The 18,814-nt window shown below is 38.2% G+C and overlaps 1 protein-coding gene across 1 annotated transcript in view; it reads left to right on the forward strand.

Moving 5' to 3' along the window:
* The window catches only part of RECK (reversion inducing cysteine rich protein with kazal motifs), a 56,911-nt gene that overhangs the window by 11,253 nt on the left and 26,844 nt on the right, over positions 1-18,814 (forward strand). Inside the window, exons 4-7 of the mRNA XM_071553451.1 lie at positions 788-824; positions 7,039-7,124; positions 9,079-9,126; positions 18,010-18,043. Coding sequence (XP_071409552.1) covers positions 788-824; positions 7,039-7,124; positions 9,079-9,126; positions 18,010-18,043 — 205 coding nt within the window. The remainder of the gene's footprint in view (positions 1-787; positions 825-7,038; positions 7,125-9,078; positions 9,127-18,009; positions 18,044-18,814) is intronic.

Raw genomic sequence — 18,814 nt, forward strand, 5'->3', positions numbered from 1 at the left:
AGTGTCTGACATGCAGCCGCAGTGCGGAGTCCCCTGTAGTCACCCTGACTGGTAGTCTTGGTAATAACAGTAATGAGAGAGGTAGAGACAACAAATCTTCACCTTTCTTTTTTCCTGAAAAATAAAAAAAAAAACAAGAGAGAGAAAAAAGCATTTACAGAATTCTTCTGCCTATTATCATCAGCCATTTAGACCTTTTAGCAGGACCGGTGATTAGGACTGGAAACACTTTGCAGTCAGGGTGAACGCTGTTGTAATTTCTCATGTTAGTAAACTTAATGGACACAACTCTTTCTTCTATCTATCGTTCCCTGAAACTAATTTCACTGATCTGGGGTACCTTAAAACATTTTGTTTGTTTGTTTTCTATGTGTTTATATGTATTGTTTGGGGTATTTTTAAGCTGGTGGAAAGGAATACTGAGGCACTAAGTTTCTCCACAGATCCTAGATAAATCTTGTTCCTTGTCTAAGTTGCTACTTAGTTCTCTAAACATGGATGGAGAAAGTTGGCTAGCTAGAGTATTCCAGATAACCTCAGTATGTTCTGCACCTACAAAAATGTTGCTGTTGATTCCATAGTCTGTGGACAGCAGCCTTCTCATCAAAGGAAATGGTACTCAACGTCCATCTCATAGCACTTCTTCTAAAGATGTTTAAACATAAGAATTCTTCCAATCAAATATTTAGAACCCAGTGAAAAACATGGTGAAAATGTTCATTTGTGTCTGCTGGAAACTCTCTTATTCTGTAGACTTACTTTTGCTTAATTGCATTTTGCTTTTCAGAGAGAAGTTTGGGGTTGTATAAATTCTTCTTTGCCAGGTAAGAAATACCAGTTTACTATTGAATCATGTTGCTGTTTCACCATATGCATGTCTTGATGTTGTGCTATCAACTACCCTTATAGATTTCATGATAATTTAACTTCCATTACACTTCTATTATAAACTGTATTTGGTGTCTGGTTTCCTTTACTGTGTACTGAGTTACCTGTGCATTTTATTAACACTCCTTTTCATTTCTTAGTTAGAAAATATTTAATATGTTTGTATGATGAAACATGTTCTTCTGTGACAGATACAAGAAATATCAGCATTTCCTTCCTTTCAAGATTTTTTGTTTTTATTTTTGGTACACCTTAGCTTGATCTACAAAATCATTGATAATTATGACTTTGTTCTAAATGCAGCATGTTTTGGGCAGAAACTGAGTAACAGGGGGAAATAGTAAGAACTAGACAAGCAATTTAAGAGGTGCAGGGGCTCAGATCATGAACCAAACTGCTTGGTACAGGTGGATTTAAAAAGTTAAAGCATTAATCACAAGTCAGGACTGTTATGTTAAAAGGAGAGCACAAAAATAAATGAGCTGAGATTTAGCTAATCCATTGTATCATACCTCATTTTTAAAAGACTTTGAATGAAATTAGCATGCCATGATTCAAAAAGTGGCAGTGAGGAAAGAGGAGGCTGTAAGAGTTTTACAGCACCTGGTCAGACTCCCCCCACTCCTTGTCCCCCCACCAGGCCTCAGAGGCAAACTGTTGATTCCAGAGCTTTTAAAGAGATTTGCTGTCTTACTGGTTAAGTAAAACTAGCAAAATACAGTATCTTTCTGAGTTGCAGTGTTTCTGTCTCATCTAAATAAATTTTTAGCTGGAGGCTGTACCTCATCTTCCTAAATGAGTGGCAATGCTTTTACTGCAAGTGAGAAATACATACTTTATTTTGAGTATTAGGACCGTATAAGCATGTGAAAAAGCACTGGAAATCTCTGATAATGAACCACTCCCAAATTGTCTTCCTCTACTTTCTTTGTACCTGTGGGAAGCCAGTCACTGTTCATTCTTCTTGCATCTGAAGTTACATTACTGTTTTCTTCTTCCTTGACATGAGCCACTTTTAAAATTCCATGCTGGTGGGATTTTGTAAATTAATGGTAATTAATTGTACATTAGTAGGTCAGCATTACAGGGGAAGCTCTTATTCCCTGTCTGGGGAATTGGTACAACTGGGTGCTTCTGAGAGGTGCCTGTAAACTTGTGCACACAGCATGGGGAGCAAACAGCAGGAGGCAGAAGGTTCTGTGCAGTGATGGGGCTTCCATTCTATTGGAATCACAGAGACATAGGGAAGGCTCCCACAGCAGGGGTGCTGTGATGGACAGGCCAGGAAGGTGAGGAACTGGAGCCTCCTTTTATGTGAGTGTTAACTGGATTGCATGGAGCTCTGCCTGGGGATGGATGATGAGCAGGCTGAGGACAGCTCTGTGCATTTGAGTGGCATTGTATGGGCACATCAACAGCAGCCCAGCATGGGTGATGATGATGTGGGTGTCAGCCACAGACTGCCTGATCGGGCAGGAATAGTACACGAGGCCTTCGGACAACTGGAAAAAATCTCATGTTTACAAGCCCTGGTGCTCATGGGCAGCTGTAATCACTTTGGTACCTTTTGAAGGGAAAACACAGGCACTTTGCTTGGAAGAATCTGATGGGATAATGGCCCTGGAGAAAAGAGAGATGGTTGATTTTCACCTGATCCACGCTCCACTTATGCATGATGAGTTAGAAAAGCCAGAGTCTGTCTAGACTTCATCCTGGTGAATTGAATTGCAGGATGGGCAGTCAGAAAGCTTCTTTACCTACATCTACAGAAAAGGAAGGCTAGGGAAAATGAGATCTACTTCTGAATGGGGCAGGAAACCTGGTGACAAATGACATTAAATCAGCCATGGTCTTCTTTGCCTCAGTCCTTACTGTTAAGATGAGCCTTCAGGCATACCAGGTCCTGAGATCAGTCGTAAAGTCCAAAGCAAGGAAGACTTGTGCTCAGTGGAGAAGAATAGGGTTGGCTATTGAGAGAGAATTATGAGGACTGGAAGAAAGCAAGTTTGCTCCTGCCTCTAGAAAGGACAAGGAGGACCTGAGAATCTGTAGGCTTGGATAGTCTCTCCTCAAACCCTAAGAATGTAATGGAGCAGATCTTCCTGCAAACAATTTTCAGACACAAGAAGAACGAGAAGATGATTGTTTATAGTCAACATGGATATATGAAGGGGGAAATCATGCTTAACCAACCTGATAACCCTCCATGACCAGATGACTGCCTTGCTAGATGAGGGGGAAGCACTGAATGTTGTCTGTCAGTGAGGCTTCTGTAAGGATTTCATCACTATGTTTTTATAACTTCCTTGTAGACAAATTAATGAAGCGTGGGCTGGATAAGTGGATGGTGGAGATGAAGTGAAAACTGGCCAAACTGCTGGGCTCAAAAGTATGTGGTCAGTGTCACAGAGTGCAGCTGGAGGCCAGTACACCAAGGGTTGTTGCTGGGTCTAGTCCTAGTTAACATCTTCATTAATGATAGGGACAGAGTGCACCCTCAAATTATTTGCAGGTGATGCAAAATGGAGAGGAGAGTTTGCTAGACTAGATAGTTATGTTGCCATCCAGGGTGATGTTTATTAGCCAGGCAAATAGGCAAACAGGAACCTCATGAAATTCCAAAAAAGGAAAAGCAAAGTCCTGCACCTGGTGAAGGCCCCACGCTCCACAGCACGCAGGAGGCTGAGCAGCTGGGAAGCAACTTTGTAGAAACATACCTGGGGATGCTGGTGAACAGCAGCGAGTGGAACATGATCCAGCAATGTGCCAATGTGGCACAGAAGGCCAACAGCACCCAGATTGCACTAGGGACAAAATGTTGCCAGCAGATCAAGGGAGCTCGTCCTTCCTGTCAGCATTGGTGAGACCACATCAGGGATACTGTGGCCAGTTCTGAGCATCTCAGTACAAGAAAGCTGAGCACACTGAAGCAAGTTCAGCAAAGGGACATTTTAACATAATTAAGTTGCTGGAATGTATATGAGGGCAGGCTGAGAATGCTGAGAGTGTGTGTTGTGCAAGTAGATGATCTTTTCTAGTTCAGGAATCTGTATTGTAGAGATTAATTTGATGACTTACCAGAACTGTGGACTCTAGTCAATTAATTGTGCACTGAAGGTGTATTTTAATCTAGAAATGCACACATCTTAATTACTTTGATGACAAAATTTATTTATAAGTTGCTGTATTAAGACTGGAGTTCAGTGTTTCTTGAAAATGTGACCAACTTTACTTCGTAAGCTTGTCTGCTACTCACATATAACCTGGAGAGAGAGTCAGTTGCCAAGAAAATACTGACTACAGCTGAAACTTATCATCCTTCTTAATTTAGCACGAATCTGTAACTTGCTTTATTCTTTTATCACAGTTTGTTTGTTCCAGTCAGTCTGAAAAACATGGGCTCTGTATCACACAAAATATGGATGCCTGATTACTCAGTGGTGATTCACTGGTGACTGTTCAGTGGTGACATTGCCCCTAAAGCTGTACAGCTGTATTTATCATGTGTTTCTCCTGGATACAGCTGGTTATTGCAGCAGAGATTTCTGGAAATCTTGTTTTTGTATTGCACGTGATACTTGTTTTATGTTTTTGAGATTGCTTATGCCTTATATTATCAATCAAAACATTATTTTTTTGAATGAAAGGAGTCTCCACATAGGAATTTATGCAGGAACAACCAATACATTATTTTATACCTAAACCAGAACACAGTGGTTGATTTGGCAATTAACTGTACATATGTAGTTAAACCCATGTGTGTGACTTCCATCTAGACACACACTTCCTTTGGGAATTAGTCTGAAACAATACATCAAATTCCAATTTTTGAACACTGATTACAAGCTGCTCATGTGTGCACAACAGCCATCTCTTTGATACTTTCAAAAAGATGCTCAACCTCTGAAAAATAAATTCTGCACCCTTGCTGTGGAAGTGAAAGGTGAGCTGAATTTGCTGTTGTTTGTGAGCTCCACAGCTGCTTTGAACTGATGTGAATTGGAAAGCTGAGCCAATATTCTGAATAGATGTAAAGAGGATTTCAGCAGTCTCCAAAAAGACCAATAGATCACTGGCCTGTAGTGCCTGCAGGAGGTCTGAACCATTCAGGTGGTACAGGAGCACTTCGAACTGACAGAACACAGGCTACAACCAAAAGCTGTTCTGCACCTTTGCCCCTCTGCTCTCTCCACCTGCTATGCAATGCTGTTACTTTACTTGTGTCAAGCATTAAGGTTTTAATTTGTATTTTAATAACTAATGCATATTTTAATTTCCTGGGGAAATATGTTAATTTGGTAAAGATTTTGCTTCTCCTTTGTAAATTTGTCACTAGTGCATTTTCTTAATTTGCCCATCAGAATGTCATGAAAGATGAATACTGGTAAGACTTTCTATGTCACCTGTGTTCGTAAAGCTCACAAATTGTATTTTAAGGGCAATTTTCCTCATGATAGATACCAACTGGTCATTGTTTTCCATTGACTGCAATTATTTTTAGTTACCTTTTTTTCCCTGGGATTTTCTTAGCATTTGAATTTAAGATCACTGGTCTCACTCCTAGGTCTTTCTGTTCCCTTTTTTAAAGCTAGATGTCCCATGTAACTCTTCAGAATAGGCATGTCTACTAGTCTTAAGAGCATTTTTTCTAAATTAAGTTATTCATTCTTTTAATTTCTACTTCTCATTTCTACACAAAGAATATAATTTGTGCATGTAATAAAGTACTGCTTTATTTTTAAAATATTCACAGCAAAAATGAGTGGTTCACTTGAGTTAAATAAGTCCATCTCCTGCCCTAAGAAAAATAGTGTAAAAAGTTTGTCACAGCTGCTGAGCATCTGCATAGGTCAGACCTTCCCTTTAATTATTTCTGTATTTAAAGTTACATGAAAAATAGATATAGCAATGTGTCCTTTTATTTTATTTCTGATGTCTTTAAAACATTAGAAAATCTGTGTCTATGAATAGATTAAGAGGATGAAACAACTTATGGCAGCAATTTGCTTTTCTATGTAACTCTATGGTAAGAAGTGAGGATAATGGGAATAGTGAAATAAATGTATTGAGAGAGACAGGGGGATGGGAAACTTTTGAAGAAAGTTCTGAATATGTTCTTGGGGAGAGAAATGACAGAGAAAGCATCGTGGGTTAACTCCAGTAGGCAACTTAGTACCACACAGCTGTTTGCTCATTTCCCCACCAGTAGCACAGGGGAGAGAATCAGAAGCACAAAAATGAGAAAAACTGTTTGTTGAGATCAAGACAGTTTATAATTTTAAAATGGAAGAGGAAAAAAAACAACCAAAAAGAGAGGGAGGGGAAAGCCAAACCCAAAATAAACAAGTGATGCAAAAGAAAACAGTTGCTCACCACCAACTGACTGATGCCCAGCCAGTCCCCAAGCAGTGGCAGCCCCTGCCAACCTCTGCCCGCCCCAGCTTTTATGGCTGACCACGATGCCACATGGTGTGGAATGTCCCTTTGGCCAGCTGGGGTCAACTGTGTCCCCCCCCAACCTCCTGTGCACCACCAGCCCACTTGTGGGTCCCCTGAACAGCAGAAAAGGCCTTGATGCTGTCTGTGTTAGCAGCAACTAAAACATCGCTCTGTTATCGACCTGTTTTAATCAGAAATCCAAAACAGAGCCCCTTACCAGCTCTGCTGGAGAAATTTAACTCCATCCTGACCAAAACCATTACAGGAAGCTTGAAGAAAAATTGAAGATCGTATCCTGCATTGACAGAGTTAGAAAAATATGCTCTTGAAATCAACAGCAGGAGGCATCTGTAAGAGATAATGTTGTTAATTATTTTTTCCTACTTTTTTTTTTGCGTATATTTCAGATTAGGTAAATTATCAAAATCTAATACTTCCATTGAACATACAGTTTGCACAAAGCGTCATTAAACTCAGTGTATGGGAGGTCCTGCATTGATTGCCAGGTTTAGCACTTACAAAAACACAGGCTTGTTCATTTCTTGCTTAAACTTGGTTTGGAATTCCAATAAAAATCAATCTGTAAATAGGCCTCTTGAATGAGAACAGGATTATCAAATATAAGTAGGAACTGACTCACATGGAGAAAAGGGAAAATGGTGACATAGTTTCTCTTTCCACTCTAATATGTCTGTCATCTTATTTTCAAAGGAGTTTTGAAGAAGTCTGACGGGTGGGTTGGTTTGGGTTGCTGTGAATTAGCTATTGCTGTGGAATGTCGGCAAGCATGTAAACAGGTAAGGCTTTCTAACTTACTGACAGAATCCATAAAAATCCTGTGGCTGCCTTTGCTTATGCTAGATTTAATTTCTTGAATTTTTTGTCATGGTATGTGCATAAAAGTTGTTACTTTAAAATAGTGCTGAGTGGAAGACAATGAGTGGCTGTTTCTAAACTCTTTTTTTTTGCATTAAGTCATGCAACTTTGTAGTTACAGTCTCAAATAGATTTTTATGCCTCTTCAAACAGGTTTTTGATCATCAGATGGAGAAAGGGGATTTTTGGTGTTAATAGTAACAGTATTTTTGTCAAGCAGCAGTTTTAAGTATAATACATAAATGCGTGTCTGTGGCTCGGCTTTGCCAACGAAGATTTGGGAAGGGCTTTCCCCACGTGGGTGGGCCCTTCCAGCCTGCGCAGTGGATTTTAGGTGAGGCACAGTGTGAGCAGAACTGGCCCCACCGTTTAAGTCCTGAGGTTCATCTGCCACGGAGCAAGCTTGGACAGTGACAGTGAAGTCCTCAGGACTAGAACCTACAGCACCCGGCATTTCCCAGGAGGTCTCCCATCCAAGTACTAATCCGGGGCTGACCCTGCTTAGCTTCTGAGATCTGACAGGATCATCTGTCAGGGAGGCATTTAACTGCCTATACATAAATGTAGCAATGGCATTTTTATTAAAAATGTGTGGAGTATTTTGTGGGGGTTTTTTTCCCCTCAAATAGATACTTAAGACTTTAAAACATCTTCAAAATCTAAGAGCATATTCTTATCTGCCATCATCTCTGTAACTCAGCTGTGGAGCACAGATGTACTTAATATTCACAGTAGTATCTTGCATGCTACCTCTGTAATCTTAATCTTGAATCCACAGTAATTTGTTGTCATTAAAAAACCTAATGCTACTTGCACCCAAAAGCATAGAGAGTTCAAGCTATATAACAAGAGATGAGTACACAGAGTAGTGTGGGAAAGAGATGAGCAGTGAGTAAACAAACTGGGTACTTTTGTACTTTTGATCTTCTGAAAAGAAGATACATGTATTTGTTCTCAAATTCATTTTTTATCAAAGTTTTCAAATTTTTCCTAATGTTTAGGTGTTTTCCAGAATTATAAAAATACTTCCATTTATTGCAGTGCCCTATGAAATTCTATTAATTTGATCTAATGATTGTTATATTATTTCTCATTATTCTCTGAATCAGATGCTGTATTATTTGATTGTAGACTTTGCTGTCTTAGAATCTTAGATGTGTTTGTACTTCAGCAGGCTCTAGTTAAAACATTTTCTATTATTTTCATTTATACTAATATACCAATACTTCCCAAATATTAGGGATAATGGGAAATACTTGACTTTTAACTTTGATTCTTGAAACTTGAGAGCGTTTTGTAGGCATTTTGAAGAAGGTGATATAATAGGTCAGACTTTACCCAGGTGTTTTAAATTATTGGAGTAACATGTTAGTAGTAAGAATAGTTTTGAATATCTGCCATATGTAAAAGGAGCACAAAATACTCTACAGAACAAACTGATCTGGAGTTTGAAGGGAGAATTTCTGCAACTCAGTTTGACAGTAGAAAACCTGGTACTGAACTAAAAGAGGGAGGAGGAGGGAAGGGGACACATAAGTGGTAATTAGCATGCAAAATGAGGAATCTTTATGCTCAAGTTCTTCCACTTCCTAAATGCTTCCTGTATTGAGCTCTATCTGATAAACCTTTCACAGAAACAAAGCTGCTTTATGTCAGCTAACTTGGTGCAGAATTAGGCAGGTTTGGATTTTAATTGTCATATTGACTGTAGTGGTTTCTGCTTTTTTCCTTAAAGCTTTACATGGGTTCTTTAGGTTGTTAAATAGGTCATGAACCTGTGGTTATCACAGTTAGTATAAAAGTAGAATTGTCTTTATTTTGCAACATGATTTTATTATTTTCTGCTACAAATGGAGAAATTAATCTCTCTTTCAGGCTTCTGCAAAAAATGATATTTTAAAGGTCTGCAGGAAGGAGTATGAGGTATGTGTTTGTGTCTGAACATATCTGACTAAAAATCAACTGGTTTATAAATTCTGTAAGAATTATCCTGTAGAAGAGGGGAAGTCCAGTCTTGTGATATTTCTGAATATGTTCATTTTCAATCACATGCAAATTATCTCTCCTTACAGTTTTTGTAAAAGTAAAATTGTCCTCTGTAAAAAGGTCTTGTTTTTTTTAGACTTGCATAGATCTTAATGAAAAAGTTGCAAGTTTCAAACTGGAGATATGGATTCCAAGGAAGTTTATTTCATAGTAGTTTTGATCAAAGACAGAACAGATCATTGATTCTGTCAGAAACTTTTCAGCTTTGACAGTGACAGAGAAAATAGCCTTTTAAGTATCCTATCTTAATATAAATCATTTCATATGTATAATTCTTTTGTAACATCAGTGAAACTGTTAATGCTTGCAGTTATTTTTGCTGTTCTGGGCATAGAATTAATCATTAGGGTATCTTCAGAAATCTGCCCTTAGCAATGTTCTTTTCAACACAGTGTGTAGAAAGGCTATTCTGCTCGGACTGCTTTTCTTTTGATCTGTTTCTTAATTAAAAGCCAGATTCCTCCTGCCCCCTTTCATCTCATTTCCTTCTGCCCTGAATTAGGTAGTCCTGCATCAGTTCTGCTCATAATCAACAGTTCAGGATATCAGACAAGTTTCTGTTCTCTTGATCTGGGCAGAAGTGGAGCAGCTTTCCAGTTTTTTTCCAGGAAGCAGTAAATTGCCTTTTTTTTAATTTTTTTTTCCTTTGGTCCTGTTGTCTAAACAATCTATGGAGTATTTTCCTAGACTCTTCACTGTTGAACTTAGCATCGGTTGTTCTCTTAAAAATGAATTTTCATTTCAAGTAGTTCTGTCTCCTCTCATGCTGTGATATGCTGTACTGTCGACATCTGCAAGCTTCTCCTCTGTTATGCTGGTCTGTTTCCTTCTTTTTTTCTGGATTTCTGCATTGCTGTAGGAGGTTGGCCAATATGGGTTGAAGGAGAACGTGAGAGGAAAGGTAAGAGAATACAGAATGATTTCAGAATGGTGATAGTCACTTTATTTACTTTTCTAGGTTTTATTTGGAGATTTGAAAAGTGGGTTCTATGCTCTTAATCAAGAGTGATCTTGCTGTTATTGAACAGAAAACCTCAATGCTTTCTGTCTCTGCAACACTGAAAGAGAAGGAGAGGGAGAAAAATGACAGTAGAAGGAAGCAATCTTCTGGCTTGGGAAGAAGAAAAGAACTGTTTCAATGAGGACTAGGTGTAGTAGATACAGATAGTGTGTCAGGGTCAGAAATCAAGTATCTGATGTGGTAGATCTTCAGTTATTACAGAATTTTGTATGACAGTTTTCCTGTGTATCTGGGCTAACAGGTACTCACAAAAATGAGTACTGACAATGTTCTCAAGAGACTCATTGCTTGTATAAAATTGAAGAAAGTTCCTAAGGTAGGAGATTTCAAAAAATACTTCTGGAGGGAGCCTGCAGCTTTTCTCTTTCTACTTAAAAAAAAAAAAGAGTTTCTGATGCTTTGTTGTATGTCTCCCTCTCCCTGTGTAGTCTGGGAGTAATTTCTGTGTCTGTGACCTGTCCTGTGCTTTGCATTCAGTGGCATTGGCTGGGGAAGGAGTGGCCCCTTCAGACTGAAAGAGGTGACATGAGATTGGAAACAGCCTGTGAATCACATAAATACAAGACACGTGTCCTGTGTTTACCTTTGGGTTTAAGAATTCATACTTTGCTAAATATGAGGATCCAGTTTGAGAATTAGTTTACAGTATAGGTCATAGTCCTTGTTGATCCCCTCTGAAATCTGTTGCTGAGGTATTTAATATATAAGTACATGTTATAAAAGTAAAAACAAGATGAATTAATGATGTAAAAGTATAATTTCCTTTTTTATAAACACTCTCATAGCATACTAGCTTTCTTAACTTTCTTGTACACTCATATAAGGATTTCCCAGAGAATTTTCACAAGCTGCCTAGAGTAGTTGACTGAACTGTGCATAATATTTTTCTGTGATCTTTTGGGATTAGAGAAGCAACTTCATGGTTTAGCCTTCAGCTTCCCACTAACTTAGTGAGTGTGAAGAATGAGGTAAGTCTTCAAGGGTAGAATATGGGGTTCAGAGCAGTGAAAAGGCCCCAAACTCTAAGCAGGAGGTATCACAAGTTTGAAGCAGCAAAGCAACTCAGCTTGTACAGTAGCAGAATCACTTCAGCACTGATGTGCCAACTGTTCTCAAGATTAATTGAAACTACCTTTTCTGCTGATGATATGTTTCTGGGTTACTTTTACTGCAAATATTTATGTATCTTTTAATTTAGAGATATTGCACATTTTAGAAAATAGTCTTGTTGGAATAAACTATTCAGTTTTGATGAGTGCATGGAATATTGCATGTCTCGTTAAACTGTTTTTATTTTCAAGTAGCACTGCGTACAGTGAATGAATTTAACACAACTTGCTATTTTTGAGTGTTACCAAAAGGTATTCTATTTTCCTTCTTTTGAAGATTGTATTCCAATAGTCCTTTTTACCATCTTCTGCCTCTCAGATACTCATTTTGTCGTCTTCATTTTTTCTCTAGCTCTAAGCTTCTCAGCTCTTTATCTTTCACTACTTCTTCCAGCTTTCTGCTATCCTGTTCATCTTCCTCTAAAAAGAAGGTAGGTAATAGTCAAAGGAAGAAGAAAAAAAGAAGTGGAAACGGTATGGATTGTATGTAGGATTTTCTGATTTTCATATTTTAGAAGTTTCATATAAAGTGGAGGGTCATTTTTTGAAAAGACCACGTGGAATACACATAGCACTGAAGTTTCCATCAGATTGCAGGTCTTGTGTCTGTTCACTTCATACTGTGAGTTCACCTCTCTGCACATTAAGAACTTCAGTTTCTCCTTCATGGGTTCCAAAAAAGACAGACTTCTCTAGTTAATTGGCACTGGGAGAGCTTCACTGCAGCTGAGCACTACTAACATCTGCCAAGCAGTCAAATACAATTGGAAATGTCGCCAGTTATTTGCTTTTGCTTTTAAAACTAGTTTTGATGCACAGTAGTGAGCAATTTTGATGTCCCTGGACTGTTTGATGGTATTTTTGCTCTCACAGATTTGAACACTCTTTAGCCTAATCTGACTTTGGGGTTTTATAGTTTTTTAAACACAGAAACTTCAAATGCAATGCCTGCAGCTTAAAGAGTTGTAATGGGGATTCAGAGAAGTATTTACTGTGCTACAGTATTGGCTTGTTTTATCCTCTGCAATCATGTGATCCTGCTTTATGCTGAGGTTTTAGTGAAGGATGAATTACCCCTGCTGAAAAATGCAGTCAGCAGTTTTTAGCCCATATCTAATTTTTTGTGCAGATTGCTCAGAGACAATAGATAATCACTCAAGGAACTGTTTAGGACATTATTTAGCTGAAGGTTCCTAAACAGTTTTAATGAACTACTAAGGAGTTTGTGTGGCCTTTGAAAGTACCACTTAAAGAATTCAGGATGGACTCTGGCCATACACTACACATGGTAGATAATGTTGTCATCTGCTGGTGCATTTTGTCTCTATTCTCTGATGTTCAAAGAAAGTTTATAGAACACTCAATGATCTTGCCAAAAATTGCAGTGATTTTGTTCTGCCTTACTGTGCAAGTGTTCAGTTCTTCACCAGCTTACATAATTGAGGAAGATCTTGACCTTTCTTGTTAATTGCTGCAAGTCTTTAGAGTCCTTAACATGTTCTCTAGCATCTGACACTTCAGCTGACTCCACTAAACTTTAGTATGTTACCTTCTGTCTTTTATGTTCCATCAACAAATTCAAACATTAAATGAAGTCACGGAGAGATTAGCATGGTTTTCATTGCATAGAGAGAAGCATTTTGTTTACTAGTGTATTTGTTAACTGTAGGTAATACTTACAAATTAAGATGGCCTTAATGGGATAGGATCTAGATTCAAATGTTTGCTGTGATTAAATTGCTCAAGATAACAAGTACTAAGCTTATTTTTCTGCCAAAGTTAGTAGAATACAGATACTTTGATACTTTTTAGGGAGGAAAATAGTCTTCTTGAGTTGTAATATGAGAGCATGCCTTACAATGCAGAGGGCTTCTTCCTTCAGCAAAATGTTCTGCTCTGTTTGTGTTTGGGTGTGTGCATTTTGGGTTTTGAGCCGTTACCTGCAGCTGATGAGCTCCAAAAAGAGCGAAACCAGTTAGGTCCTGCAGTACTGGCCAAAATCTTCTTCAAGGGGGTTCTGGGTTCAGGAAGATTAACAATGTTCTCTGGTGGATAAACCTCAATAGCCTTTTGCAATTTCCTTAAGTCCAAAAAGAAACCTTTGAGACCTTTTTCTTTAAGATGTACATGGTTGTGTTGCCCATGTCTGCCTGACTCTCCATTCCTTCTGCTTTGTAGTCTCACTGGCTTTAATCAGCCGTTTCTGAAACATCTGTCTTTAAAAAAGAGGGAAGTCCGAAAGATGGGATTAATGCACCAGTAAAACAAATCATTGTGTTTTAGAAATGTCAGTATTGCCATCTTTGTTTGTTTAGTAATTTAATATTGAACACAAGTTGAAAATGGGTTTCAGGTGTACTTTTTACCCTCATTTTCCCAAATCTCAACTTAGTTATGCCTTTAGAAAGAACATCCTTTTCTGTCTTTTGATGTGTGTGCTTGGATGGTTGGATTTGGTTTTCCTCACCTGTATCTCTCTTTTTTCCTTTCTTTTCTCTGTCTTTCTGTTCTGCCTGTTCAATAGCAGAAGGAAGCTTGAGTGGGCAAAAAAGCTTGTGATTTCTTAAATATGAATACTATTTTACTAGAGATAGGCATTAATCTTGCATTCTAAAATGAAATTACGGTTAGCAATTCAAATCAGACTGACTGTCCAGTGCTGTTACCAGCTTTAGTTACAAACAGATGATTAGACACTAGTTTGGTTTTTTTTATTGTCTCATGTCTGTATACCTACACTCTCCCCATGTGTACCTGTTTTTTGGGTAACTGGACAGTTATCCAGACCTACACTGGCACTGTATTCTGTGCTGGCTACAGACACTTCCAGCTCTGTGAAATATGGTGAGTGGCTGTCACAAAGCAGTGCAGCTGAAGCTCTCCCTGTGCCATCCTGCAACTGCCATTTTTCCACTCACATTCCCTCCCACTACTGGCCCTACAAAAATACCTCTTACCTTCCTCTGCCTACAGCTTTTGGCAGGTCCTTCTAAAAGATGGTATCTAAAAAAAGATTGTTCTATTCTGTTCTTGCCTGTTGAAAGTGCTGATTTAAATTCCTAGGAGATGAGAAACATGAGTTTTCATTAGGGTTACTGAGAAAGATCAGTTCATGAGAAGGTGATGTAAAGGCCTACACAAGACTGTACAACTGGGAAGAGCGATAGAAGAGTTGTAAACAAGGGGGAAAAGAGAATTAAGACCACCTCCTCCTAACAAAAATATGAGGATTATTACAGCAATTCTGCAGTTTGTTTTAAAATGTAGAAAGATTTATTATCTGTTTGGGGCCTCCTGCCTGTGTAAAATTGGTGTGTAAAATTGCTGTGAGAAGATAATTTTGTCTCAACTCGAGCGGTTCCTCAGAGGAGGAACTTTAGTAGACACCGTAATCTTCTCAACATTCTCTTCTCTTTTGTGTCCCTTGAGCTAACCAGGCCAGTAACACTGGCCTGAACTGCTTTTTAATCATTTTTTTGTATCATTCAACTTTTAAATTCAGCTTTTAAGTATCATGACAGTTTTTATCTGACTTTATTGCAGCATTACAATATGATTCTAGGTATTGTTTGTACTAACAGTGTGATCAAGTACTTGACTATAATCATGACAGACAGACTTCAGCCATTCCAGCAGCCTCCACTGCCCCAGTGCATTAATTAGTGAAGTTAGTCTTGTTTTCTGCCTGGCTAGTTTGTGTCCCAGGCACTCCATACAGGGTGGGGATGGAGGAGTCTAATTCCAGCAACTTCTGAAGACAGTTTTGGGTCAGAGTGATGCTGTGCATGGTAATTCCTATCTGGCAGTTATTTCTCTTTTCCTCTGTGGAAGGTCCCAAAGAAACCAGGTGGCCACATGGAAACAGTGCCTTTCTGTTAACCAGTGCATGGCATTCATAGAGAAGAATGTGTGCTGCTCTAAAAGTGACATCAGCCTTTAGGCAACAGTATAAATCTGTTTTTTACAGATGTAGGATGGTGACTGTCTGCATATTCTTTTTCCATTAATTCTCTTATCCCTCATCTGCATTACACAGATGGATGAGTAACAGGATTTGCTTTGTGTGTCATAAAGTGGGAAAATGTAAAGTTAATCAGATGAAAACTTGCTGCTGGGATGACGAATGTTGCTGCAAATTCATTCTTAGTCTCAGAGAAATAATGCAGTATCTGTGCTTTTGAAAGAAAAGATCAAAAATTTGGTAGGGGATATTCTTGGAATGAAAATAATGTGTCTGAATTGTTACTTTGTGAGGTTTAGGGCTTTGTTTTATGTAAGGCAGGTTTTTGAATTTTTGTATGAGGTGTTCTCAGTAGACTTGTACCACTACTCATGATCACTAAAATTATAAGTAGTTGCTGTTCATGGAAAAATAACTTAAATTTTCAAGTTAGATTTGTGTTTATTCTCTTAGGATCATTATTTCAGTGCCACATCTGCAATGGTATATCCAAGGTTTAAATTAATTTCTAAATGTTAATAGAAGAAAATTGATACTGCTCATTACAGTATTGGGACTGTCCTCCTTAAAATCTTGTGTTTAACTGTTAACATATGTCACTATCCAAAATATATTATCCAGAAGGTGATATAGTTGAGACTATAGAAAACAGGATGGTACCCATATGGTTTACCTGGCATAGAAAGTAATTGGCATGTTGGAATTTGGGATTTAAATTACAGCATAAAATACAATTATTAATAGCATAATAAAAACTGGAGTATCAAGGCTGGAAATCTTTCAAATCTAAGATAAAATATGAGTCTTCAATCTCTTGGTACAGTAAATAATTCTTTTGGTTCTTCAGATTTCCACCAGAACTATGCAGGAACGCTAATTCATGCATAGAGAACCAGTCTGTGTTCTGAAGTGCTTACTCTTAAATGATTTTCACAAATATACCCCAAAGATTATTTGGGATACCCACTTCTCTGCAGTGCAGAAAATGCTAGTAACTAACATGGATAACTGGTAACTAAGATGGATAATCTAGTGAACTACAGAGCTTAAACTTAAGTCCATGTTTTGAGCTCTCATCCTCCCCTTAGGCAGAGGTAGTGGCATGTCTGGTACTTTCCTATACTGGAGCAAGACTTTAATTGTGTTGATGGATGTTTGATGGGATTTCTGTTTTCTTCTCCAGATTCTCTCTTCTCTGTAAAATACAAATTTGTTTGATGATAGGGATAGGGGGAATGGAGATCAGAAAATTTATGAAGGTTAGAATTGTGTTTTGTCACTACCTTGATGTAGCTGGTCACTCTTTCTGGTGTTCTGACAAGTGTAGATGTCAGGTGAGGAGGAGGTTCAAATTTCTCTTTTGTTTCACAATCATAATTTTAAAGTCTTTCATAATTCGCAACTACATTTTGGAATTTCAGCCTCATGACTTCATCTTTTCATAGAGTTCCAGAAAGCTTATATGCAGTATCTAATTTTTTTAAGAAATGTGCATTTTCAGTGAGGCAAAGACTGGATGTTTTGGGCAAGAGTTTAGTAGTCTTGAGGGAGGTGATTTTGCCCCTCTGCTCTGCTCTGGTGAGACCCCGTCTGGAGTGTTGCAACAAGGTCTGGAGTCCTGAGCACAGGAAAGTTGTGGACCTATTGGAACAAGTCCAAAGAAGGGCCACAAAGATGACAAAAGATGGAACACCTCTCCTGTGAGGAAAGGCTGAGAGAGCTGGGCTTGTTCAGCCTGGAGAAGAGAAGGGTCCAAGGAGACCTTTTAACATCTCCAATGCCTAAAGGGTCCTACAAGAAAGCTGTGGACAAACTCTTTGGCAGGGGTTGTTGTGACAAGGGTTAATGATTATAAACTTAAAAAGAGTAGATTCAGACTAGATATAAAGAAGAAATTTTTTTATGATGAGGGTGGAGAGACCCTGGAACAGGTTTCTCAGGGAGGCTGTGGATGCCCCATCCCTGGAAGTGTTCAAGGCCAGGTTGGATGGGTCTTTGAGCAACCTGGTCTACTGGGAAGTCTCCCTGCCCATGGCAGGGGGTTGGACCAGATGACCTTTAAAGGTGCCTTCCAATCCAAACCATTCTATGGTTGCTCTGTGGATTAGAGACCTCTGAAACAAACCTGCAGGGTGTGTGTGTCTCCCTTTGTCATTTCACATGTCTATCCCCCAGCTGTGCCTTTTGGCTGCAGTTTGAGGGAGCTGACTCACTGCATGCTTGAGCTTTTAAGGTGTGCTCTTGTGGTGAGATTTTCTATTTCATGTGTGCATCTGTGCGGAGTTCTTTTTTGTTTCCACATAGAATCTTTAAAATTATTGTGCTTAAAAAAGTCCAAAACCAACCAAGCAAACAAAAAAACACCCAGTGTTTAGGGACATCCTATTACAGCATGCTGTTTCTAAGTTAGTCCAGGAAAGTCATCCAATTTATTTGCTTGCTTGAGTATTTATCTATTTTATTTTGAGTACACACAGAACTCGGGTGACCTCTGATCTTTTGATTTCCTGGTTTCACTGTTTGTGTAGTGTTTTTGTTTTAATCCAATGTAATTGGAGCAAATAATACCTAAGATTTATTATTATTAGCTCATTATAAGAAATGACTGGGCACTTAAATATTTATTTGAAGTTTTCTGGCTTGTAACACTGTTTTTGTTTTAATTTCAGAATGCTCTATTTAGTTGTATTAACAGAAATGAAAGTAAGTATATAATTAATTGTTTTGTTTATCTTTTATATCATTCTATCCTTTTTTCTCTAAAATGTAAGAAATTATGTGGGTGTACATGTACACAAACACATGGATTCAGTTCCATAGAATGACAAACCACGTCCATAAATTGTCTTACTCAAATGATAAAGAGAGGAGTTGGACTCGATGATCCTTGTGGGTCCCTTCCAACTTGGCATATTCTGTGATACAGTTCACATAAGTTTTTAATTTGTGTATTTGCATTTGTCTTATCTGTCATTTTTGTCTTCTGCTTTGTTCATTTGATGGGTGCTGAGTAGCAAAATTAAACGCAGAGTTGAAATTTTGAAGAACCATGCAAGTGTTTTGTTGCCTGGTATCTGTCTATATAAAATGTAATCAGTGTCTCAGAATTCATTCTAGTAGAAATAGTTCTCAAGAACTACTATGTGTATTTAACAACATACCAAAAATGGATGAATCACAGTACCATCTGTCTGGGTTTTTTGAATGATACTACTATTGTATTTATTTGTTTATTATTAGTATTTCTCTGATAGTTCAATTATAGGACAAGTCTGGTTACCTCAAATAAGAACAAAATAGCTGAAGATAAGACTCAGCTGGCTTGCTGGTCTCTTGAACTTGAGTTCAAGGCAGCTTTAGTGACTTTTTTCTCCTGCCAAAAAAACAAATATAATTTGGCTAGTTACAGATATTTCCAGTCATTCTTTAGACAGAGATATTTTAATAGAGCATAACATTTCTTCTTTTTTATTC

This window comes from Pithys albifrons, chromosome 4 (assembly GCF_047495875.1).
Source record: "Pithys albifrons albifrons isolate INPA30051 chromosome 4, PitAlb_v1, whole genome shotgun sequence".
Taxonomy (NCBI): domain Eukaryota; kingdom Metazoa; phylum Chordata; class Aves; order Passeriformes; family Thamnophilidae; genus Pithys; species Pithys albifrons.